This window comes from Triplophysa dalaica, chromosome 23, assembly GCF_015846415.1.
Source record: "Triplophysa dalaica isolate WHDGS20190420 chromosome 23, ASM1584641v1, whole genome shotgun sequence".
Taxonomy (NCBI): Eukaryota; Metazoa; Chordata; class Actinopteri; order Cypriniformes; family Nemacheilidae; genus Triplophysa; species Triplophysa dalaica.
Genome location: NC_079564.1, coordinates 3998174 through 4024099, shown reverse-complemented (window position 1 = coordinate 4024099; position 25926 = coordinate 3998174). Strand labels below are relative to the sequence as shown.

At 38.1% G+C, this 25926-nt stretch overlaps 1 protein-coding gene across 1 annotated transcript in view; it reads right to left on the bottom strand.

The window, feature by feature from the left end:
• The window catches only part of abca4a (ATP-binding cassette, sub-family A (ABC1), member 4a), a 30286-nt gene extending 4360 nt beyond the window's left edge, over positions 1-25926 (bottom strand). Inside the window, exons 1-41 of the mRNA XM_056738375.1 lie at positions 25861-25926; positions 25087-25180; positions 24851-24992; positions 24601-24740; positions 23732-23859; positions 21675-21872; positions 18624-18713; positions 17280-17520; positions 17045-17184; positions 15741-15857; positions 15448-15645; positions 13523-13728; positions 13272-13448; positions 12931-13153; positions 12029-12250; positions 11637-11841; positions 11478-11558; positions 11219-11398; positions 9488-9665; positions 9278-9409; positions 9032-9171; positions 8791-8928; positions 8491-8681; positions 8315-8420; positions 7613-7818; positions 6915-6969; positions 5473-5648; positions 5260-5384; positions 4881-4979; positions 4607-4796; positions 4429-4523; positions 4299-4331; positions 4105-4210; positions 3874-3948; positions 3617-3786; positions 2372-2549; positions 1730-1845; positions 1380-1527; positions 1181-1304; positions 260-389; positions 1-34 (exon numbers count right to left, since the gene is read on the bottom strand). The exon at positions 1-34 is cut by the window's left edge and continues 87 nt beyond it. Of these exons, the coding sequence (XP_056594353.1) occupies positions 1-34; positions 260-389; positions 1181-1304; positions 1380-1527; positions 1730-1845; positions 2372-2549; positions 3617-3786; positions 3874-3948; positions 4105-4210; positions 4299-4331; positions 4429-4523; positions 4607-4796; positions 4881-4979; positions 5260-5384; positions 5473-5648; positions 6915-6969; positions 7613-7818; positions 8315-8420; positions 8491-8681; positions 8791-8928; positions 9032-9171; positions 9278-9409; positions 9488-9665; positions 11219-11398; positions 11478-11558; positions 11637-11841; positions 12029-12250; positions 12931-13153; positions 13272-13448; positions 13523-13728; positions 15448-15645; positions 15741-15857; positions 17045-17184; positions 17280-17520; positions 18624-18713; positions 21675-21872; positions 23732-23859; positions 24601-24740; positions 24851-24992; positions 25087-25180; positions 25861-25926 (5793 nt within the window). The remainder of the gene's footprint in view (positions 35-259; positions 390-1180; positions 1305-1379; positions 1528-1729; positions 1846-2371; positions 2550-3616; positions 3787-3873; positions 3949-4104; positions 4211-4298; positions 4332-4428; positions 4524-4606; positions 4797-4880; positions 4980-5259; positions 5385-5472; positions 5649-6914; positions 6970-7612; positions 7819-8314; positions 8421-8490; positions 8682-8790; positions 8929-9031; positions 9172-9277; positions 9410-9487; positions 9666-11218; positions 11399-11477; positions 11559-11636; positions 11842-12028; positions 12251-12930; positions 13154-13271; positions 13449-13522; positions 13729-15447; positions 15646-15740; positions 15858-17044; positions 17185-17279; positions 17521-18623; positions 18714-21674; positions 21873-23731; positions 23860-24600; positions 24741-24850; positions 24993-25086; positions 25181-25860) is intronic.

The following is a 25926-nucleotide window of genomic DNA, read 5'->3' as shown; positions in this document are numbered from 1 at the left end:
ATCAGTTACTGGAGGCTTTCTGTAATCTGACATCCTGTTAGAGAGATGTACACAACATTTTACTCTATCTGTATAAGATGTACAGTAGATAGAATTTGTAGGTTGATGATTTTGTATCTAAATTAGTAGAGCGTCGCATTAGAAGCGCAAGGGTCATGGATTTGGTGGTAACATAAACACTGACAAAATATGTATGCAATGTGTCCTAGATTAAATCGTAGACTTGTTTTTTGTGCAGTGAGATTGTATTTCCTCTCACCAGTGTTCCAGGAAGAATCGGTGCTGAATCAAGATGTTCAGGATGAAATACACAAACCCCTCTATTGCCATGAAGGTCACGTTTTTCCCCACAAAGTCCCAGCTGAATGGATCCAAGCTAAAGTCTTCACCTGATATAAACATCAAGAAATTGGTTTACATTGTTCATTAAATTAGACAAAGACTGGTTCTATTACGCTAGGACAAAGCCATGGATGAAGTACATTTACCTAACATTTTTTTGTGTTGAGTAAATGACAGAATTAAAGGGATATTTCACCCAAAAATAAAAAATTCTTAACGTTGTTCCAAACCTATATGACTTTCTTCTGGAAAACACAAAAGAAGATATTTTAAAGAATGTTGGTAACCATACAACAATGTGCCCATTTACTTTCATTGTATGGACACACTGAGACATTTCTCAAAATATCTCATTATATATTATTTTGAGTTCCACAGAAAAAAAAGAGTCATATCCTCATTTTAAATCACATTTGGCAAAACAAATGATGACCGATTTTTTATTTTGGGTGAAATGTTCATTTAACATTGAAGTGATCTGTCCCTTTAAAGATTAAACTAAGAGAACCATGATAGTAAGCAGTATTTTACAGGCCGTTAAAACAAATTAAAATAAAGACATTGATTCGTCGTGTCTGGAGATTAGCTTAAACCCATGTCTGATACGCCGGTTATTTAAAAAGTGCGTGGCCTCCAATTGGCATTAGCTGCAATGTGAACCTCCCCTGTAGACACTGTTGTGCGGTGTTATATGTCCGTCATGTCGACAGGGAGATTAAAGCACCAGTGACTGTCGGATCACAGGGTCCAAACCTTGCCAGGGGCCGGGTTTAAGTTGCATGCGGCAGCCTCAAAACAAGCATCTGAAATGCGAGGTGGGTAAAGAAGCAAGACTCACCAAAGCGTGCATACACGTCCATCACCGCCTGGTTCATCGCCATGTCAATGAGCCCACGGCCCAAACAGAAGTGAGGAAAGGCGAGCAGGGCTTTTTTCAGCACCTGGTTACACTTATACAGAGCCTGTGAAGATAACCAACCACCATCAGATGAAGCGACTTCAATATTTTGAATGCTTGGAGTGTTTTGTATTTTCACCTCTGTGCTATCAAACAAGTCCAAGATAAACGTGATGGCACTGCTGTTGATGCCGATGAACAGGTTGATGCAGGAGAGAGAGACGTACGCGGTGCTTGGCACATTAAACAGGTACGACATCGGATACATCAGTGGTGTTACCGACCAGCTGCGCAACACAGGAGCAAAAAAAAGATTAGAATTTATAATGATTTAAATATTTTACTTTATAGCATCTAATTCTGTAGATGCTGTCTGTTTCCTTTTACAATATTCAGAATCAATGTTCATGTATTTTGATCCAAAAACAGGACAGACGTAAATATGCAAAGAGAAGAGTAAAATGATCATTAAAATGATATTTCTGTTACCCATAAAGCATCAGCAGAGCTATCAGGGCTTGTAAGTTAGCCGGCGAGGTGTAGCATTTCTTGTCAAATGCAATAAAAATCCCCACGACCATCGCTGCGCTGACAGCATAGTTTACCTGCGGTGAGAGGAGAAGAGCGATATGACATTTTTATCAGAAGACTACTGTAGTAGATGCTAAAAAGTCAAGTCATGACCAATTTATATATAGACGGTTTCATCAGACACATGAGCATGGTTCGAGTTATCTTCAGGTCTTGTTGATCGGTCTGGCTGGTGGCTAATAATATAAATATTTCTATTTTATTCAATGTATACATATTTTATTTGTATAATAATTGTATTTAATAAACAATTTGTTGAATGTTTTTGTGTCGCATTTAAGTTTAGCCATGACGGCTCTTCTACTGGTAACCCAAAATAATACTAGCTAGACATACTTTTAACTTGCAAGCAAATGTTATTTATTTCTTGCTTGTTATCTTAAACAATCTCCAGGGACTCTATTCTTTGCGCATGTGTACCGGAAGTTAAGTTTGGGCCACAAAAGCGCACGCGCAGTAGCATGTGTTTATGTTGTTGCTTTGGAATCGTGTATAGAATGTAAAACGTGTGTATTGTTGATAAAGCAAGTACAATCTTACCATATCCCAGAAGAAGTTAGCAGTCCAATAGATCATTGGACTGACCCCACTTACAAACTGCAGGTGTTTGGCCTGAGTCACTCTCTCCTGGATCAGATAGAGCACAAAACTGGCCGGTACAAAGGACATGGCAAATATCACGCAGATGGCGACCACTGCATCCACTGAGGTGGTCAGTCTGATAGAACGAAAGAGTTCATTCAGATAATGCAGTAAATTGTTTCAACACTGAAAATTAACCGTGGTATTATTATAGTAAAAGTATAGAAATCATGTTTCTTGGACTGATAACAAATCATATAAACATAGTTTACATATAACGAAGTCTACAAGTATCATGGTAAAACTATTGTTACTATAGTGAGACCATGGTAAATTTGTGGTTGCTATTGCTTGACTCTAAATAAAACCAATAAACTATAGTATAGTATTATTACAGTTAAAACTTGGTTACTTTTTGGGTTATTGAAATCAGTACTCATCCTTTTATCATTTTTAAAATTAAGTTTAATACAGTCAATCTGTAAAAACCTGATAAAATAGGGCAAAGTATTAATTTGAATGAAGTTTCTGTATCATTTTTTTACATTGATTTTGCTTGTATTTTATATTTGCATGTTAGCATTAACGGAAATGTCTGGCAGAAAATTACCAGTACCTTTTCAGTTATTTTTGTAACAGTGTAAATATAATAAATATGTATTTTTTAAACGTAAGTAGAAATTTTTACCCGGATATAACTTGAAATTTGAGGAGGCACTAAAATTATTAACTAAAATTTAATAAAACTAAAACTAATTAATCTGTAAAAATTCAAGAAAAAAGTAACTAAAATGAACATAAAAACTATAAATATGAAAATAAAACTACAACAAACAAAACTATTGTAACTCTTCTGAAAATAGGATAAATAGTCCTATACTTGTAGGCAAAGGTGCATAAGATAATGTGGTCTGTCAGCTGAAATGCTAAATTTATCACCTGAAGTAATTGCATTAATGTATTTGTCGAATTGAATTAGACAACTTTTTTTAAGATATATAGCTCTGAAAAGTCTCGTTTGCATATGAATGTTATTTAAATCTATCTTGTTTAAAGAATCTTTACAGTATATAGCTTACCTCAAACAATAGAAAAATACAAATTAAGAATATTTTCTTTCAATATGTGTGACATAATGAGACAAGCATTATCAATATTTGAATATTTGCAAATGTTCCTGTTGTGTAAAGTTCTCTTACTCACACTGTGACCTCTGACAGCTGTTCCTTTGTTAGGTTCAGTGGATGATTGATGGCTGTTATGCCATACTCATTTAAATTGGCACCAGGAGGCAGGTTGGCTCGAAGGATGGCGTTATTTGCCACGTTCATGAAAACCACCATAGCGTGCCATCCCTTGTTGTTGAACCACACCTGGAGAAAACGCCAAACGTGTAATTTATTTGTCAATGAGACAAGCTCGGTAAACTATGACAAAAAGCAGGACTGAAACAATCTCACCTTGACATTGTTTTCAGTCTCCATGTATTTTAAGAAAGTACCCAACTCTTTCAGAGTAAGTGTTGTGTATCTACCCTGTAAATAATACACTGTAAAAATATATACATGTATATCAAGATCAAGCTCTATCTTGTACATCTATTTTGCTTCGTTTCAGTATCATTGATATAGAAACCAAATTGGTTAATGGCAAAAAAAGGAACATTACACCCCAATACAAACACAACTGACCCCTGTGACATTAAGCAAACGTCCAAACTGAGACGCAGCATTCTGGATGGTTTTGGGATCCAAATCTAGAACAGGTAGATGTCCTCCAACTGAGACGCCCCCATACCTGAATAAAAGAGATCACACATGCAAATACTTATTCTACAAGAGACCACAAGGGGGCGCCCTTTATTTTTTATATTGGACATCAGTACCTTTGCTCATTTACCCAGTACTTGCTCTTTAGGCTGTAAAACAAAAAGAAAGATATTAAAACAATATGCATTCCTATATGCATGTAATAAAAAGTACAATAGTTATAGACTGATAATTGGACCACAATACCTTGTCCTTATTAAGCTCGTGTAAGTCTTCACCAAATAATCAGAAATATTTCTGCCAGTCAGATCCAGCAAAACATCACCAGTGGACTGAATCCTCTAAAATCCAGGTACACATTTCATTATACACCAACACCATCTCAACAAATATAGGTTTTGTGTAGTTGATTTGAGGGGCAGACCTGAGGAGGAGGAAGACCCCCGGCCCCCTCCGGGCACACGGGTAACATGGTGAGCTTGTCGGGCGTGCTGCACTGACATCTAGGAGATGGGCTGATGTCGGTCCACCTCGAGTCAGCCAGCATGTCTATGAGTGCCGGGTTGACCAAAGGCATCTCCCATTTAGTGGTAATGTTATTACAAGGATAGTCTCTGTGAGGAACAAGAATGGATGATGTTAGTGGGCCAGTAGGAAACGGCAGCGATGTATATTTATGAATCGTAATGTGTACGTACTCAAGAGGTTCATCCAACATGCAACGAGTCCCAAATCCAGGTCTGTTTAGTAGCACATCCCCAAAATATCTCATTTCAGGACTTTGCATCTGTTCATTACTGAAAGGAAAGTAATTAAGGCTGTCATTTCATTGAAGGAATGATGATATACTGATTCATTTACCAAACTCATTGTAATAAATGGCATATATTAAGTACAAATAGGCATGACATAATGAGTAAATCAAACATGATGGTTGTAAAAAGTTATTCACAAGGTCTGCGTCTGCTTTTATCATACCGAGTACTGTGGTACACTATGACTACTAGAATTGAGAAATGACTACAATATTCAACAATTCACTATAGTAAATACAATAGTTGCTTCTGAATGTTTTACCTGAAGAATGTGAATTGTCTGCCATACATCCATGGGCTCAAGGTCAGACTGGGATATTCTCCAAACGGTGGAACAATCAGAGTCAACATTAAAGAAACCAGAACAAAACTTGCCGGCAACACAATCTGAAATAGAGTGCAGAATAAAGTTCAGAGCACCTGTAAAATACATAACCAACCGTTTATAAACCAAAACCAGGATTGTTAGCCTGACCTGGGCTAGAAAGTCTTTTCCAGATCGTGTGCTGTGATGAAATCTCTTGATGAGGAGAGCAACTAACTGCTTGAGGATCAAACAGACTCCTTTCACCTGTCTGGACCCTCTGCCCTGTTTGCTGAATAATAGTCCAGTGTTCGACTGACTGTTAGCATACACTGATCTGTCTCCATCTGTACACAAGATCAAATACAGTCAGGATGAGGTATACAGAGGCATTATACTGTATGTACTGTGGTATTAGGGTGGTCAGTGCCAACATAATGCTTATTGCAAAACTAAGAAAGCAAATATACTTCATTTCGGTATCACAAAGCTTTATCAAGTCACAATTCACCACAAAACTAATAGAAAAATATTTAGCCGCTGAAAAAATGAAGAGACCATTTCAAAACGATTTCAAGTTTTCTGAACTGATTATTTGTAGTGTTTAGGTAAAATGATAGTTTTTTTACATTCTGTGAACTAATAACAATATTGCTCCTTAATATAAAAAATATTGTTTTTAATTTGTATTTCTTTGAAGAAAATTAAAACTGGAGGAACAGTTCAAAATAACAGTTTTTTTCAGACCTCAAATATACTGTAAAGAAAATAATTTTGTATTCACTTTTAAGCAATGCAACGGGAATGTTTCTACATGTATTTAGGTAAAGTTCAAAAGTATTTTTTGTATTGATAACCTTGTGTTTTCATTTGTCCTGTCATGCTGTCAGTCTTTCACATTGCTGACGTTATTATGTCACCCCTGAAATTTTGTTAAAATTCAACAAACACTGGACTAAATGCATATTTGCTATTTAATTTATAATTTGGAATAGTCTCTTAATTTTTTGTATATTTTACCCCAAAAAACTTTCTTCAAGAAAAGAAGGCCTGTTTTGTATCAATAATATTTTATTTGCAAGTAATGAGAACTGAAAAGAAAAAGATGCTGAATTGGCAGGACAAACCATTACATTTCAAATACAGACTATTGTCTGCTACGTTATATAATTTTAAATATTTTCCTTTTGATTTTGATGTGAAATGTGACTGCATGTTTTCGTGGCTCATCCACAGTCAAAATTCATGCAAATTTTAGAAAAAAAATGAAGATACAACTGTTTTTAGCTATTAAAAAGCAAGCTTTGGCCAGCAAAAAAAAACACTACGAGGGCTGCGCTAAATAGCACTCTGTCATATCTGAGACGAGCCGCTCTTGATGGCATCCAGTGTTGTTTCTATAAACTGAAATTAATCTTCACCTTCTTCCATGTTCTCAATCTTTTCACTGTCTCTATAGAGACTCACAAGAGATTTCTGCTGCAGAGCTCTGATGTCTAAGAGGTTCAACCACAAAATGCACATCACAATATTTACAGGGACAGTAAACTGACAAACACACACACCAGCTGAAACATCTGAGATCGACTGAATGATCAGAAACAGTATCTCACCAGATACGGCACTGCCGTCTGAAGATGCTCCATCAGCAGTGACTTTCAGAAAGACCTGCAAGACACAAAGCAGACAATGTTTTTACACACAAAATATTTGAGAATTCAGTTTAGTCAGAGCCATTGAGAGAAAGAGTCGCGTCAACTCCGGAACAGTTTTTTCACAGCAATGGCGGATCATGTTGGCTCTCAATAGTTTTCAAAAGTTACTAGTAACGCATGGAGCTGTGGCTAAACAGACAAACTGAGGTAAACTTTTAACCCACTAAAAGACATTTAATGAATAAAAAATGGAAGAAATTTCAAATGACCCCTGAAAAGAGAAAACATAACTTCCTGGAACTATCTGAAGGTTCCATGAATCACGTGAAACGCAAAAAAAACTTCCGATATACTTCCGTTGGCGCAACTCTCTCTTCCAATGGCTCTGAGTTCAGTCAGTCTGGGAGAAGTGTAGTATTAAATTTACAATAGTGTTCAATTTATTAATGTTACAAATTGCAACTATTCTAGCTTGAAATTCAAATTTAGAGGAGGAAAGAGTGATATGTGATAAGGGAAAAAATATTTAGCTGTCATTGTAGATTGAAGATAGGGCAAATACAAATCACACATATTGATTCCCAATAAACTTACAAATTCATTATTTTCAATGTTTAACAAAATAAAACCGGATCAATTTGATTGTGTGATCAAACCTCCTCCAGCGATGAGTCTGAAACTCCAAAGCTGCTCAGACCGATGTCCGCCAGCGTCTCCTCCAGCTCTCTGAACAGACTGGCGTAAGAACGATGTCTGAAGCCCCTGCTGGGCAAAAGGAAGGTCAGTTCCTGACCTATGACCTCGATCAGCCTCGACTCTGGAGCATGATGCTGCACAAGGGCTGTGATGCTTTCAATGTCCCCTGATGGAAAAGAGATAGAGATTGCAAAAAAACACAAACAAGTCCGATGGATTTTCAGTTCCAATCACTGGTTCACAACACACAACCCCCTCAAGAACAAAACCAGATTTACAATTTGAAGTAAATGCATTATCATGTGACCAAGATGTTTGATATTAAACAATAGCAGTGCAGGGATGTTGGCCAAATATAACATTGACATGATGACAACATTGACAGCTTTGATTTTCAGTAAGTTAGTACATGAAATGTTTTAAACTTTTATTGTTTAAAAAAGTTTATATAAAATGTAAAGATGCAGCAGACTATACACTAAATACTGTATATCATCTTGAAAAAAATGATGAGCTTTCCTGTAGCTCAGTGGTAAAGCATTGCCAAAACGCAAGGTTGTGGGTTCGATCCCAGGTGTATAAATGTATAGGATAATGCAATGTAAGTCGCTTTGGATAAAAGATTTTTGCTGACAGAATTTCGACAACTTTGAACTCCTTACCTTCCATCTGCCTCTCTGTTCTTCTGGGCAGATCTTTGCCGTTTTCGTTGAACTTGGTACAGAGTGAACTCTCACAAGAACATTTATCAATACAGTCACACTGACCCTGCAGAAAACAGACAAACCGTATTAATATAACTAAACTCACTCCGTGAACACACAGTCAAATGTCTCACCTCCTTCCTGACACAGGCCACATCCTCCTTGATGCACCGCACCAGCGTGAGATAGAACCCGGCGCCCAGACAGTTCTTCAGAAAGAGAGGAGACCCGCAGCAGTGCAGTCGACCCTGAGAGATGACGGCCACGCGGTCGCTCAGCAGGTCGGCTTCATCCATGTGGTGTGTGGAGAGAATCACCGTACGACCTGTGCAATACCAAACACATACACACATCTCACACCAGTACCCAAAGTATGATGCAACAACATCTGCAAGATGATACTAAGTATTTTGGGGAATCAATGGTTATTGTACCAGAGCGATATTTTAACAGCAAATCCCAGATGGAGCGTCTGGAATATGGATCCACTCCTGATGTGGGTTCATCTAGAAACACAACTTTCGCACCACCAACAAAAGCCATTGCAATGGAAAGCTTCCTCTGCATTCCACCTACACAGAGTGAGAAAACAATCACTAAAAGATGTTGATATACAACTGACAAACTTTAATGATAAACTTCATTTAGGCAAGCAGAAGGGATTTGTGATATAACCTGACAGGTTTTGTACTTCCTCATTTCTCTTGTGAGGAAGACCGAGATCTTCCAGCATGTTTTCCACCTCCAGTTGGGCTTCTGGTGCAGGTCTACCCTTCAGTAGAGAGTAAAACAAAATGTGCTCGGCTACAGTCATACTGCATGTCAGAAATGGAGAAAAGGAGAGAAAGAAAGTATGATTGATTGACTTAAGTTGTCTATTCTGCACATCCTTTAATTTAAAGCACATGGGGGGTTACAAACTGGTGAAAGATGATGTTATGTTGAGGACACATTCCCAGCGATTTGCGGATTCCGTCCATGTCCTTGCGGATGTCTTTCCCATAAACAAAGGCTGTTCCAGAGGTGGGAGGGAACATACCCGTGAGAATAGACCTGTGAGAGAGAGAAGCAAATATTTGTTACTGTTTGTCATGTAAATAAAGACCCATTTCTTTAGGTGTTGAGACATACATGGTAGTGGTTTTCCCCGCACCGTTGTGGCCCAGGAAGGCCGTGATCTGACCTTCATAGAAGGTGATGCTCAGCCCATCTACAGCAGGTCTGGAGCTGCCACTGAACACCTTATACAGGTTCTCCACACACACTCCTGCCACCAAACCCACTGGCTCAGGCTCGAAAAACTGACTCCCTGGATATATAAATGATAGATAGGAATAAGAAAAATTTGTAAAATATTACAGAAATACTGTACAGATGTTATATGATATAAATTATTTCAAAGAGAAAATAAAATAAAACTCTTACAAAATTCTTAGATTCTGGGTCAGATACATCCCTGACAATAAATAAATATCATTGTAAAAAAAAGCTATTAAAACTATTTCCTTGAATTAAAATCAAATAAATATTGGCTTAAAAATTATTTGAAAAACTTCAAAATAAACGAAGATTAGAAATATTGCCTCAGCAATATACTGAAAATCATTAACTGATAATATACTGTATAAATAATAAGCTAAACTTTAAAAACGAACTAAAAGAAATTCAACTTAATATATAAATAAAACATAATAATAAATAAATGAAAATATAGATAATATGAAGATAATATATATTTCGAACTAAAATAAACATGAAAACTAAAGTTTAACAATAAAATCGAATTTAAAACATTAAAATAAATAAAAACTAAACAAAACCTAAAAAGGAACCAAAAATTGTATTATTTGGAAACTTAAAAAATAAACAAATACGTAATTGAATGACAAAGGAAAACCTTAATTTCTAAAAAATAAACATAGAAAACGACAATATTAACGATAAAATCTAATTCAAAATAATTTCATTAAACCTTAAAACGAAACCGTAATAATAAAAATAAATTTGAATAAGGATCCATCCACTGTAAAAAATCTAATAAATATAAATCTTCTCATGATGTTTGAAGAAAATCATGTATTTATTTATTATTAGTGCTAAAATTAACACTTTTACTATTTGTTATACACTTTTTTACTATTTCAATCTTTTAACATATACAAGTTATCTGAAGAACCAAATATGAATCTTTCTAAGCGATGAATGATCTTGAATTTTGCTCTGACATCCCATCAGCACGTATAATGCGGCACAGTGGCAACAATAATGTAAGTATTACTGCTTTGCTCCAACCATGGTTGCCACAGTAATTTGAGCATGTTTGCAAAAGCAGAAATAAGATCAGCACGAAAGAATGTCATTACCACAGCGATTCAACATCTCTAACATACATTAACCAGCAATCTGTGACACACAGAAACCGGCATTCCAACCTGTCAGCCAAGCAAACAGAAACAAGGTTACAGCATCTCACAGCGGGAACGTACAGAGGCGTGTTTGTGCATCATGTGTCACGTACACGCGTGCTCGTGCATAAACATGTGTGTCCATGCCCATGGCACCCGTGTCTGGCGCCACATTAGTCAGCGTACCTGAACCTAAGACAAGTAGTGACGAAACTAAGAGCACAGTAATTACTCCCATGGGGCTCTATGAGATCAAAGCCAAGAAACCTGCTGGATGCCTGTGGTCTAGTGAAGCAGATAAGCCTGGATAGGCCTTTGAATAGATCTGATGGGATCTGTTCCAAGAGTAAGAGGAGAACATCTTCCTGTTTGCTGTTATAAGTCACTCGGAATGAAACATTTCCCCTGATAGCTAACAAAATCAGCTGGAATAATGCCATTGAAAAAGTTACTATACCTGATGAAACTGCGCTCTCATTAGCTGTCTCTTCTTCATCAACCTTCATTTGTTCCTTCTCGATTTTGTCACGTACGCCTCCATGTTTGCAGGATCCGGCCTGCTGCATGTTGTTCTCTTTCTTGGCTTTCTTGACGCCGTCATCAACCGCAGGTTTCTTCATCACCAACTTTGTACGAACTGTGGACGACAAAATATAAATATTTATATTAAAGAATAAATTGAAATAGTAACACTTTATACTTTATGCAAAACTCACCTGGTTTAAGAGGCTCAGGACTGTTCAACCAATAGGATGGCAGGATTGGAAAGTAAAAAGACCTTCTGATACCATACTGCCCTGATTATAAACATAAGAACCATAGTTGCTTTTGGTACTTTCATACTTTTCTCACTATGAAAGCAGAATACTATTTACCTGGAAATACGTTGTCGAGGTACCACGCCAGTACAGCATAAAGAACCGTGTCCACTGCCAACATGACAATTGAAGTGAGAAATGAAAACTCATCTCCTTCCAGAAGGCTGGTCTGAATGTTGTCCCACTGCAGCCCGAGTCCCTGCTCCTCATAACGGGACAAGTACTCTGTCCCGAAGCCGAACGCCACTTGGGATATCAGACTCTGATACACAAATGTGAACAATCACAGACCTTTTTTTACCAGTAAAACCATTACAAAATGTCTCAAAAAGGCCTCATTCTTACATTACAAAGATAGTCGGTGTAATGTTGAATCAATGTGAAGAATAACATTCATTCAACATTAAATCTGGTGTTCTATTGGTTCGGATGTTTCTGATGGGACATACCGCCATGATTTTAATGTCTTTGGTAATGCGGTCCTGCCAGGCAAAACACACTATGTGTGGCAGGTAGAGAGTGAAGTGAATGATGCCACTGCAGGCCGCAGCCAGGTTAGCTCTGCTAAAAAACACACTCATGAGGAAACACTGCATGATGGTCGCCGTGGTGTACGTGAGCAGGAAGAGGAAGAGGATGATGGGATTGCTGTAGTTCAACACTTTGCCTCCCTGTGTGAATTAAAACAAAAGACTTTAAGATTGTTCGTGTTACTCACGGTATATTAAGCAAACTAGTCATTGCTTACACTTACCACAAGGGGGCAGTATAGCACAAATATTTCAACCTTTTAACATCCAATAACTGCAACTTCAAATAATATTTTGATGTGATAGAACAACTGTATTAACATGATTATATGATATAATACATTACATTACATAATATTATATATAGATACAGACCCCCAAGTATGATCAACCTTGTGTAAGGGACCACCCCCCAAACATTTAAAACAAATTACACATTTATTGAAAACTTTTTATAAACATCTGATTGATACAACAAAATGTATCTTATAATTGTTTTGATTAAGTTGCGTTATTATATATTTTTCTCACTATTGTAATGTTCTGTTAAACTAATAATTTTTCTGTTTAACTTCATTTAATCTAACTTTTCAATCGATTGAGTTTTATCAAATACAGCATAATCTATTTAATATATCAAAAACTGTTACCTTTTGTATGGGAATTTAGTTTAATCATTTAACTTGTTTATTTTACTTGTTTATCTTGTCCTCGGAAGCCAGTTTAAAAACCCCTGATCTAGATAAACCGTCTGAAACCGACTAAGACCACCAAATGGATCTATTTACATCCTGAAAAGTGTGTTTGCTGATTATCATTACCATGATAATCAGAGTAAGCAGGGCTGTGCTGGAGGCCATCATGAGGAAGGTGTCGATAAACCATGTACACCAAAGCACACGGTTAGTAACGCCCATTGCCTTCAACGTCTCTTTTAACCTCATCTCTTTCTCCAGCACAATGCTCTTGACTGTCATGGAGACCGAGTAGACCCAAGCCAACACCATGAAGATTGGAAAGCAGCGATTCAGAGTTAGCATGAAGCTGGAGTTGTCGGTGAGGAAAAGAAGAGAGACCATTTATTTGCATAACATGTAATGTGTAATAAACATAATAACCCTTTACATATACAGTATATTTTACATCTGCGTGTGATACTTACAGGTCATCTACATAGCAGGGGTATGGCATCTGCTGTAAATACACCCCTAAAGGCCGTTCTTTGCTCGTGTGGGTCTTTATAATCCCATGTTCAATCATGTCCTGCAGATAAGCAAATCCTCCCCATATGTACCGTAGGTCATCCATAGGGTCGGCTCTTGGTCCTGGATCCCAGTATCTGACCACATAAATAGGACGTATTGAAAATATGATAAATCGTTTACTGATGACATCATTATGTTATAGACTGACCTATCTTTGATCTTGTTGGTGCGTTCCACGACGTCAATGTCCATGCGGATCTTAAATTTGACATGAGGTGGCACCTTTGTGGTCCAGGAGTACATGTCCACAAAGACCAAGCCAGCCCAGAATTTATTTTCCTCAAGAAGGTCTAATGCCCGTTGGGTCAGATGGTCCTCGTCTGAGATGGCCGAGAACTTATCCAGGACCAGACACTGCATAAACACAAAGAAAAGCATAACTTCAGTTGTCTGATGTTAATTTGTCTGCACTTGGCGTAAGTGGTTGGGTGTCTGAATTTAAATCTCGGAGACATTGTTTGCCCATGTGGCTGGTATGCGATGCTATAAACCAGTCTGAGCTTTTTCTTTGTGTAGGTCAAGTAGACTGACAGCTGTACCTAATTGGACTTATTCTCTGGGTTGGTCTGTCACTCCTCTGCTATACTAGCTGGAACGGAGTGCAGAGCTTAGATAGCGGAGCTCTTCTTTCACTGGCACAAGGTGCATTCGCTTAGCTTGATTAGGATTGAATGCATTCGGCATGGAGATCTATGAAAACTCTCCCAGACGCTGGCGAAGTCTCAGTGAGAAATCAAGGAGTTTTCTTTGTTCTTCTTGACATCAGAGAGAGAAGATTGACTGTTTGGTCTGTGCCTTTCTGTTTTAGAGAAGATTTGCTTCTCTTTGTCTGCGCCGGAGGTCCACAAGGGCTGTGAGAGTGAATTGCAAGTGAAGCTTAATGGCCACTCTCAGCCAATAAAAGCACTCTGTTTAAAATGTCAGAGGGATAAAGCGTGTCTTTGAATTTAAAGGTGCTGTGTGTGGAATGAAATATTAGTTTACTATAGGCTATACTGAACAGTACTAATTCTTACTGTTGAAAGAATTTGTGATACTGCAATATAAAACTAATTCGGGGAGTATATAGCCTGATCTCACGGGAATTCAGAAGAGTTTTATAAAGTGGTGATGTCATAAGATTTTGCTTTCCTGTAGCTCAGTGGTAAGAGCATTGCGTTAACAACACAAGGTTGTGGGTTCGACCCCAAGGGAAGTTTAAATTTATTGGATATTGCAATGTAAGTCGCTTTGGATAAAAGCGTCTGCTAAATATAAATATAAATGTATGAATTCATATAAAGCAAGCAAAAACATAATTATTATAAAAATTAATAGCAATACTTCATCCTTAACTCCGCGCCAAAACCTGAAAAACACTGGCACAAAAGTAAACCATACGAATGAAATGAGATATGATTTCTCCACATAAAATAGTACCACTGTGAAAACTGCAATTCTACAGAATTTTACAGATTTTTCGAGTATAATTTTTAACTTAAAATTTTTACGGTTTTCATGTATTTTGAAATGCGGTACAAAAAAATTTAACGGAAAAGGACTGCAAATTTACAAGGAAAACAGGTATATATGTAATTTTACATGAACAACTGTTATTTTACAATGTTTTCTGACGCCCCAGCAGCCAAAAAAAGATTTTTTACTGTGTACGAGCTGACATTGTGTTGGAGTATCCAGCTTCTTTATTTCAAATAAGCAAAAAAATGTGTGAACTTTTGTTGCTAAATATTTAGTGTAGTACAGTCAAAATGATCTCACAACAATTCCTAACTGTTTAACAAAATGACGAAATCGTAAGATTTTTTACGATCGCATTGTTAAGTTGTAGGGAGATATGGTTTAACCAATCAGGTTAGTTTTAGTATTTATAACGATTCACATCATCCAGATTCATCTGAATTAGCCTCCCTTAATATTTACAAATTCCCGAAGATCAGGCTGGTGCTCAAATTATATGTTAGCTATTTCATAACTTGCATACCGTGCACATAAAAAATGTGCAAAATGGGAATAGTTATCATTAAGATCACAAACTGCTGCAGACAGTAACTAAAATAGTGGAGGTCCGAATACCTCTCCATATCGATTTATCAGGCGAATAACTTGGTCAGTGAGGTTGAAGATGTTTCGCCAGTCAAACCGTGGCATGTCCCGGGCTCGATCTTCTTCAGGGCTATTGTACAGGAAGTTGAGGATATGCCGACCGCTAAACCCAGTTTCCATTAAGCCTTTATTAATATAATCCATGACTGTGGGGTTTCTAATGGAGTCCTAAGATAAAAAACACATTAATGTGATATTAAAACAATCTTTATGGTCAGGTGGCATTTTTCAAAAAGTACTGTTTCATTTGTGCTCTTTCTTACCCGAAGCATGTTCATATGTACACCACCCTGAAAGAACGTCCACACCTGTGGGCCAACCTCCTCCCACACCCGGCCCATGTTCCTCAGTCTTTCTAATTCCTCAAAGGTGGTGTTTGCCTGGACAAACAAACACGTGTGTTTAGGTGCATTCCAGTAAAAGCAAGCAGGAACAAATTAAACAATCTTTTTGTTCAACTTTCAACAGTACAGTCACAATAAAGACAGAACAATGCTCAGGTGGTGGCAACCGGTTGCCAGAGCTTGACCACGGAATAACTAAATTCCCACAAGACACAGTCTCTCTGAAAGCCCTGCTGCATAAACAGAGAAACTTAAACCTTCTGAAGCTGATCGGATGGGACTCCAGCCATGGCCCATTGCCCAGGCCAAACATGTCCACACCTCACCCTGCACAAGAAGGACTTCTCTCCTGGGGCAGCGGTCTTATATCTCCATGTCACTCTCACTTTTCTTTTCTCGCTTATTTTTACAAATGCTATTCTGCCTGGATAATAAAAGAGGAATGAGAAATACATAAGAGTAAGAAAAGCACCCAAAATAAAATAAAGGAGAGAAATTGTGGCTTCGTGGACAAATGGTTACTGTATAAAAGAGAAATCTTATTTACAACATAGGTGCAGAAACAAGCAGTCCTGCTTACATAACTTGAGAAGTCAAAAGCCAGTCAGCTTGTTCTTATGGGCTCCGAAAATACTCGTAGCCTCTACAGGAGCCTCTTAGTCCTGAGTCATTTCCCCACCAGCAAACCCATTGACAGTTATGCAGCGTTTAGGTGATTTATATGACAAGCCAGGAGCAGTAAAGCTTTTACTCCAATATAGCTGGCATGCAAAACATTTTTGTTCCCTTCTCTATGCGAAGTGGGCGGTAATTTAGGGTTCATTCTAAATTAAAGTGAGCAACCTTACTGAATTAATTTATTTAAAATGGCGTTTAATCGCAACAAGAAAATATCTCGAAAACGTATTACACATTACAGCCCTGCACCTTCAGGGTGGGTGCCGCATAGCAATATTTACTTCCACATGGAATACAGCATGTGTGTGTGCGTGCTCCTACTTGTCCTACCAATTTGTCCCCAAAAGTAGGCAGAACTTGACTAATCTGAGTAAAACGTACTTTTGGGGATGCCCTCTGGACAGACAGGCAGATACATCTTTAGAATGTCCTCATTTAGACAGACAGATAGACAGTCTTTCAGACAGACAGAAAAGCAGGCAGACGGAGAGAAGTATGTGTGTGAAGACCAAGTGTAGTAACAAACAGAGGTTGGAGCGTTTTACGTTTTTTATGATGTGTTTGACGGCAGGGGAGTCAGGCGCATAAAGGATTTTGCCCATCAGGAACGGCTTGACCGAGTTCCACAACATCCTTGTGACCAGATTGGATTCCAAATCCCTCATGAGGTCATTACAAAACGGGGCTAAAAAAGACGTGAGGGAGATCAAAAGGAAACGAAATCAAGGAACAGGTTGTTTTTTCCTCAGTCTAAAGAACAAATGGAGCAAATGTACTCACTGGCTGTGTGATCGTAGTTATACTTCCCCTGTCCACGGGTGCTGTTGATGCCCAGGAAGGCTTTGTAGTTATTATCCTCATACCAGTTGAAAGAGGTGACCCTGGAGAAAGCCCCCTCCGTGTAGCCACAGAACAAACTGGAGGTGGCGGACATAATCTGGCTAAAAGACGGGGTCACCTGGGACTGAAGGAGGGGCGAGATCACCTGCAGCAGGTCTTTGGAACTGTCTCTGTCAAACAGCTATTAATAGAACAACATATAAAGTTGTTCAGAAAAAAAAGGGGAAATAGTCTATCAAAAATATAAGGACTTCACCATATGTTTCTAGCATAAAATAGTCGCAAAAAGCATAAGGGTACTAAGGCTTAAATGAAAAAAATTGTGTTGGATAGTAATACATTCAATTAAAGTGGCATTTTTTAAAGACAAATAGCAAAAGCGGACATTTTACAAAGAAATTATACACAATTGAATTAAATACATATTTCGTATCGGACGCCTGTTGTTTCCATACAAAATACATGTTATACATAAAATATACTTTGAAATACATAAAAATACAAAACGCATATTTTATATTATAGATTATTACACATCTCGTAGTAATGCTTGATTTTGATTGGTCAGTCGCGACATTTGCTTGTTCGTTATTCCAAGACCACAGTCTTAAACCTAATAACACACAGTAACGCGGATCATTTTGAAAAAATCCCTTCAAATTTACATTTTATGTCCAGTTTTTTCTCATGTGGCAGCAGGGTGCTTATTACACTTTGCGTTGGGTCCTGATCAGACTGTCGGGGCGAATTTCTGCGATAACAACATGCTACCTGTTCATTATCCCTTACATAACTATAAATTAAAACATTTATAGAAACAGGAGGCCATAAAACTGTCGGTGGAGATATTTTAACCACGCAGTACATTTGGCCTGCAGCGTGGCGAACGTGATGGAAAAGGAATTCGGAAAATGAGCAATCGGCATTATGGTCCATGTCAGTCATGCGACAGACAAAAGACAATCTCCACCAATAGGAACTCACCGTTCTCACCGCAGCGCTTAAGGCACATTGACGTCTGCAGCTCGTGGGCCATTTCCCCAGTTTCGTTAAAGATCAGATTTCTAAATGCCCTCACCCTGAGATTTCACATTATGAGCGGTTCTAAATTATCTTCTGTGAATCTTACAAAGCGGCTGCTGAAATTAGCTTTTCCGCAAACACACAAATTATATCTCCATTTCCGCCCTCTTGCGTGAAAAGCCAGAAGGAGGAAAGCGTGATTTCCTGGTGACTAAAAATAAAGATGGACTTTTAATGGGCCCTGGAGAGAAGCGCGCTTACCAGTCTGAGTTTCTCAGAGATGGCGGGCAACAGTCGGGTCCAGAAGTGCAGGTCTAGTCCATTTGAGTGGTTATCAAGAACTAAAGGGAGCTGAATACAAGAAAATACTGTAAAACCACTGTAAAGAGAAAGTATGCCAGTCATACAACTTTGGGATTCTGGGCAGATTTTTAATAGTCTTTTCAGAAGAATAGGCCTACAGTCAATCTTTCAAATCCAAAAAGAGCTGTGCACTATCCAATTACAATTTGCACAATTAAAATAAATTCAATAAATTAAAATTGTATTTTTTTCAGTATGAATTACCCATAAGTATGTTCTCATACAAACAACATACGGGGCATTGTGTGATAGTATTTAAGCCATACATTTGACTTTTAATTCAATGTCTTGTTCAAAGTGGCCATTTCAAATGTTATAAATGGTACAAATAAACGGAAGCAAATTGTAAATGTGTATATTTTTTGTCCAACCCTGATCAACATTAATATTTAAGGTTTAAGACAACGTACAAACAGATCACGTGTAACATTTGTTAAATCCCTTATATGACAGGGATAGAATAAATTTAGCTGAGTTTGCAGAGCAGAATTTGGGAAACATGTTTGGCTCACTTCCTGTCTTCCCAGATAGAACACTTCCAAAAACAATCTTTCTTCCAGGGGCTGCCCCAGAAATGGTAGCCAAGCTACTTTACAATGGGTCTGGAAATTTCAGGAAATGCTGTGTGTGTCATAGAAACAACCTCAAAAATAAGACATCCTTCCTATCAGACTTTCTATCCATCTACAACAAAGAAAGGAGATGAGATAGATGATTTTAGTATTCAGTGATTCCATTTCAATGGAAGAAAATCACTTAACAGTGTGTCTCAACTGAACTCTCGAGAAACATAGGAATGAAACAAATGTATATGACCTTAAAGGGACAGTTCACCCAAAAATGAAAACTCTGTCATCATTTACTCGCCCTCGAGTCGTTCGAAATCTGTATAGATGTCTTTGTTCTGACAAACACAGAGAAAAATATTTGGAAGAAAGCTTGTAACCAAACAGTTCTTTCTTGGCCACCGTTGACCGCCATAGTAAGAAAATGTTCTCAAAAGTGCCCAAGAACTGTTTTACTACATTCTCCAAAATATCTTCTTTTGTGTTCATCAGAACAAAGAAATGTATAAAGCCATTTTTCCTACTATCGAGATCAATAGTGGCCAAGAACTTTTAGATTACAAGCATTCTTCCAAACATCTTTCTCTGTGTTTATCAGAACAAATCATTTATACAGATTTGGAACAACTTGAGGATGATTAAATAAAGATAGACGGTTCAATTTGGGGCAAACTGTTCCTTTGAAGGTGTCATGAACTGGCCATTTTTATTGTTTTATACTGTTGTATGAGGTTTACATATGACGTTTGTTTGGTTTTTACATCAAAAACATCAAAATCAATAAGTAATACGCTTTTTTCTACCTCGGTTTTGAAACCGGCTCAACAAACGCTGGGTTTTACTGGGCGTACCACATTGAAGATTTGGAAGTAAACGCCCTCTGCTATGATTTGATAGCAGTTTGCTTAGTAAACTTAGTTTTCTGTGAATTTGGTTAGATATGTAACGTTAGGTTACACATTATCAGGACATATCGAGCGATCTCTAACAAAGTAATAGTGACGCATAGTACAAATGTGTTTTACTCTTATGACTGCCAAGCGATTTCTGTCAGATCCAATATTGACGGCACAGCACTGCTTTTTAATTTTAGTCTTAACACAAATCCAGCATCGACCCGTTGTCTTGTTCACAAAGGAATCCGCGTTGAAATGAAGCGAACAAATGCTCAATGTTTTACCACGTGAGTTGGAACGTCTTTAAAAGTAAACTTCAACCACGCATTATTAATGTCGGAATCCGAAGGAAGGTAATGCAGCGACTGTGCTTTTCGACAACCAGGCACTGAACAGTATTTTGCGATCTTTATCGGCATGTTTATTGTTTGCTCGCTCTATCTGGTTCGGCGCAACTTGTGTTACTTCAGTACTGTCATGCGCGAACCAATGGGAGGAGCTAGAGAAGTAGTCGTTGATATTCATCTTTGTGTTCAACCTATCATAGATATGTGCATTCCAGGACCTGGGGTCCGCTAGGCCTGGTGTCAATAAAAGTTGTAATTTCAGTAACAAGGGGGTTTTCAGTTCTGAAACTTACAGGATGTTCGCTTGAATACGATTACCTCTTATGTCTTAATGTCTTAATTCATGACACCTTTAAATGACCGTAAGTGGCTTTGTGCCTTCTAAAAGCATAAATGTACAGTGAAGTAATGAAATCTATATAAAAAGGATAAAAGCTAATTATGTAAGTAAATATGAATAAAAGTGAATGTTTTTTGTGTATTTAAGTATGCATAGAGAATACTTAAGAAAAAGAGTGTAAACTCTATAGTCTTAAGTACAGTGTCTCAGTATTATTTAAAGCCAGTGTGAAAGGTATGTTGACTATAATCTCATTATTAAAATAGGTCGTCGGCCCCTCCAATAACATCGACTGGGCGACTCAGACCCCATGAACATACAGTACGGAATGATACTATAAACTTCCACGAACTACCAGGAAGGGTGTGTGGTGTTTTGTTAGTAATCCCTCAAATATTCATTCGATACCATCAAACTTGTTGTACGCTGTTACGCAATCTAATTGTTCTAAGACTGGATGAAAATTTGGAACAATAGAAAAAGACTATAATTTTCAAAAGCGTTCAGACTACCAAAGCACCAGATCTTTATAATGTTTAAAATGGGTAAGGCACAACATTAACTAGTGTCTATGTATTATCGCTTCCCTAACAACAGTTATGTGAAAGATATAAATATGCCAAGTCAAATATCCCAAGCAAGTTCACCAAGCCCACAATTCACCGTCTCCACCCAAAACAAAAGCTGACCTCCCAGAGTTCACGTAACAATCTGTGACAGCACTTCCTCTGCATCTAAATCCATTTCAAACAGTGTAAGGATTACAATACAGAGTTATTTGAGTGTGTGAGCAGACTGACCAGTCGGAAAAGCTTGAAGAAGTCGAGATTGGCGTAGAATTTGTCTTCAATAGTCTGAAGACGTTGCGGGGTGAGAACACACATGGCATTGCGCACAGCGTAAAGGCCTCGACGGCTCGGGAAAATGAGAAAACGCTCGAGGAGAGTCTGACTGCAGGCGATGTCCTTCAACCTGAGATCAGGAACTCCGTATGCAAACTGAGAAAAGGAGAGAAAGATGTTTTCGTGACCTTAAACGCTAAATTAACAATTAGGATAAATAAAGAGAGCTCATTAGATCTTTTTTCATTCAACCTTCCTGGTTGGACATTAGCTCCAAATCATTGTGCAAAACCCCATCTGGAAAACGTTCTTTCTTTCTAGACTTATCCCTCTCTCTCTCTCTCTCTCTCTCTCTCTCTCTCTGTGCCACTCTCTCTAAAAACGTATCCAACCATCACATTCCATCTTCCTCAGTACGCCCCTGCTGTCTGACTGGCAGCGGCTCTGAGAAAGCCTTCAAAATTCTCCACATTCCTGTCCCCTACATTTCCATATGAAAGTGGCCCAGACCCTTATGTACTTGTGGGTGGTTGAGGCTCGGCTGGTGCGTGGAGAGCATCAGTGTGTCCGGTCCTATTTCCTCCACACTAGCTCCGCTCTTTGACCAAAGCACCACCCACAAGATCAAAGGAGACCTTTTGTAAATCACCTTTAGCGCTTTGTTCGTACTAATAATACCCCACAGAGAAAAGCACAGATGGAGTGCAGTTATCAGGTAAGAGAGGTGTGAGCAGCGCGATTCTGCTTTTGGCTCGGAGTTTGATAACTTGCAGGGATCTTGGGTGACAAATGCATACATAACAAAGGGCTCCTACGGGGAGCTGAGGAGCACAAACATCCAGTCTGATGCTGAACAAACGGGCACTTTAGAGACAGCCAAGATTCTCTCAGACTCAAACAGAGACATTCAAATGCACCAACAAGGTGCATTTTTATGCAGAGAAAGCTGATGCTGGTCTCGGTGGTGATGTCAATCTTATCATCATTCACGACTTAATTAGAAGATCGCAAAAGGGACGCTTGTGGTCAGTGATCTCACCGAGATTCTAAGACCTTAGGTATCTACAAGAAGAAAGTGTGGCTGTTTGACTTCATGGAATACTCATTTTTATTCCTAATTGATAAACAGTACAACCGTTTTTTACAATAAATATATTAGATTAGATTCAACTTTAATGTCATTACACATTAACAAGTACAGGGCAACGAAATGTTGTATTTTATGTGTAATATAAGATGTATATTATATTTTGTATATTGTAAATAAATATAGTCATGAAAATGGGATCTCCATCAACTGTGTTTAAAGAGCACCTCTTCGACTAAATTGAAGATATTAATATATATTTTTTTAATATAAAATATAATATTTTTTAATGAATTAAATATAAAATATAATATTTTTTTATGATTTAATATAAAATATAATATTTTTTGTCATATGTATTTTAAATATTTATATGTAGTTATTTAATTAACAATAATTTAAATGATATACTGTATAAATGTTTCTTTATTTTTGTATTTTTCCTAATTATATGGATGTATGTGTATGTTTTTGTAAATACAAATTTTAGATGCACACACACTACACAAACCTTTATTCTAGATGCGATTAATCGTTATTAATCGCCTGAATGCCCTATTTTTACGTGAAAAAATAATAATGGCCCTAAATCTTAAAATAAAATTACATAATTATAAAAACATATCTATAAATTTGTCATCTTTGATTTTGAGGTTCAGAGATTTTCAAACACTCAAATATTCTGTGACAAATTCTTTGACAAATTCTGCATACAATATGCAATGTTGTGTGCATTTCTGGACTTATTCAGTAAACAAAAAGGCCCTGTCTTCAAAGTCAATGGAATGCCAAAACCGAAGCTCAGTCTCTCATAACTGCTCATAATGGAGCTTTAAAACTCCAAGGCTACGAATTATAGAATTATATATAATTACAAGTCTAGACAATTACCGCTTTCATTTTAAACATGCAGTTCATGACAGTTTACCTGTTCAGGTCTGATCTGTGCATTAACCAGCTGATATACCACAGAATCTGTCAGAGGAACGTCTCTTAGCAGGTATGAAGTGAGGGTTTCATCGTCCTTCAAAATGTCCTCCACCTTCACGCCTCTACCTGCATGTGAACCAAACAAAACGTGTGAACAGGATGACGGAGTGAAAAATTTCAGCAGGGTTGAAGTATGTGACACTTCCACACTCAAGGCACATTCAGGTGGGACGGCTTCTCAAAAGCCTTCGTGAACACTACCGTCCTGATGAATGAAAAGATAAAGAGCTCTGGTATGCCAGGCATCTGCTAAAATCTGGCATGGATCTCACTCTGTTTTTGAAGAGAATGCTTGTTTTTGAAAGAAGGAGGAGATGGTGTGAATGAGAGCCAGGAACTCAGAGAGGTCAGCGACCCTTTCGAACGAAACAAAAAAGCAAGTTTTGGCCCTTTTTTAGGGGCTTTGAGGGTCACTTAAGGATCCGGAGCTACATGTAGTACTGCACTTGAGACAGGTTCTTCTGCCAGGAATCATAAGTTCATTCAATCTTGCACTTGGACATCTTGGACAACTCTACTTATGCAGCATCAATCACATTCCGGGCATGCGTCCATTTGTTTTTGTATGAGGGAAGTCTTTTTAGATCTGTTAGGCCAGGAATGTCCGACAAGCTTTATTTGTGTGTTTCGCCGTGAGGTAAACAAATGGAACTGCTTTCTCTAAAAATAATAGCTTAGAGGAGGCTTAAGCGGTTTAGTATTCCCCACAAAAAGGCCTCTTCAAGGCAGATTGAGCATGTGATATAATCTGGGAAAGTGGTGTTAACAGGGGGTGGACGGTTGGGAGGCAATAGGAATTTTGCCGACCTGAGATCAGTTCGGGATCGGTCCGGAGTGTGTCCATGAAGTTGCTCATGGCTGTGAGTTCTCTCCATAATCGTCCCAACTGCAGGAACTGAGGATCTTCAAACAAAAGCTCCTGTGCGTCAGCCCAGAACCGAGCTAGTCTGAACAGAAAGACATAAAAGTGATAAAACAGATGTGAAAAGGAAAATCTCTTGAGGGTCTGTTTGACCTGCGTCTTTAAGCAAGAAAAAAAACCATGGGGGAAACTCACATCGAGTTGTTGTAGTTGGACACAAGACCTGGAGACTCTCCACGGGTAGGATGCTGGAAACACGGGTTGTTGGCATTGCAGAAGATCCCCTGGATCCACGGAAGGACGCCAGTGGATGGCATGGCTTTGTTTGGAAAATGACCTGAAGACGGAGCAACCCGGTCATTATTAAAAAGAACTTGAGATGTAAAAAAATCTGAGATCTGTTGCTACATATGACAACAAACCATTCATACATTCATGTTGGCGGTAGAGGGGGTTGGCTTTTCTTAGCCAAACCAGTCCAATGAATAACACCACCGGCCACATGATCTCCACAAAAAAACGTGCCTGGTGGCAAAAAACAATTTGTTATAAAAGCCCAAGCATAAACAGAACTGCATAATTTGGATTTGGATTCAATTTATTGTCATTACACATATACAAGTACAGTGTAATGAAATGGATTAAGAAGAAAAATACAGCATAACATGAGGAAAGTGGTGAGAAAAACAGATGCACATAATACACCATAGACAAGACTTGCAACAGGGGAAGTTAATCCAGCTCCGGCAAGCAGCCATCCGGTCCAGTGCCATTACGGCACCGTTCACAGACCCGCTTGTCAGGCTGGCGGTTCAAAGCGTCGGAGGCGCAAATAACAGTCTGTATAACAGTCCGATGTTTACAGAGAGTTTAAAATTTTAATATCAGGGTCTAACTTGTTGTAGCCCGCAATGGTGGTCAATGGTGGCCAAGAACTCTTTGGTTACAAGCATTCTTCCAAATATCTTTTAGGTGAGTAAATGAAGACAGAATTTAGCATTTTTGGGTAAACTGTTCCTTTAACAATTATGAATTCAGCACTGAAAAGGTCAAATCAAGACAAAATGATTAAGAAACAAAATTACATAATTTTCTTTTTAGTATCAACCATTATTGATGTGATGACCAGTGTCTTTTCGTTTTTTTGTTTCACCCGATTCATCATTTACACAGTTATGTGTTTAAGACATGGCAGACCCTTTCACCTTTTGTCTTTTGCGGACTGTCCAGTTTTTCCAGAGTAGCAGTTGCACTTGGCTGCTGGTCCCCAT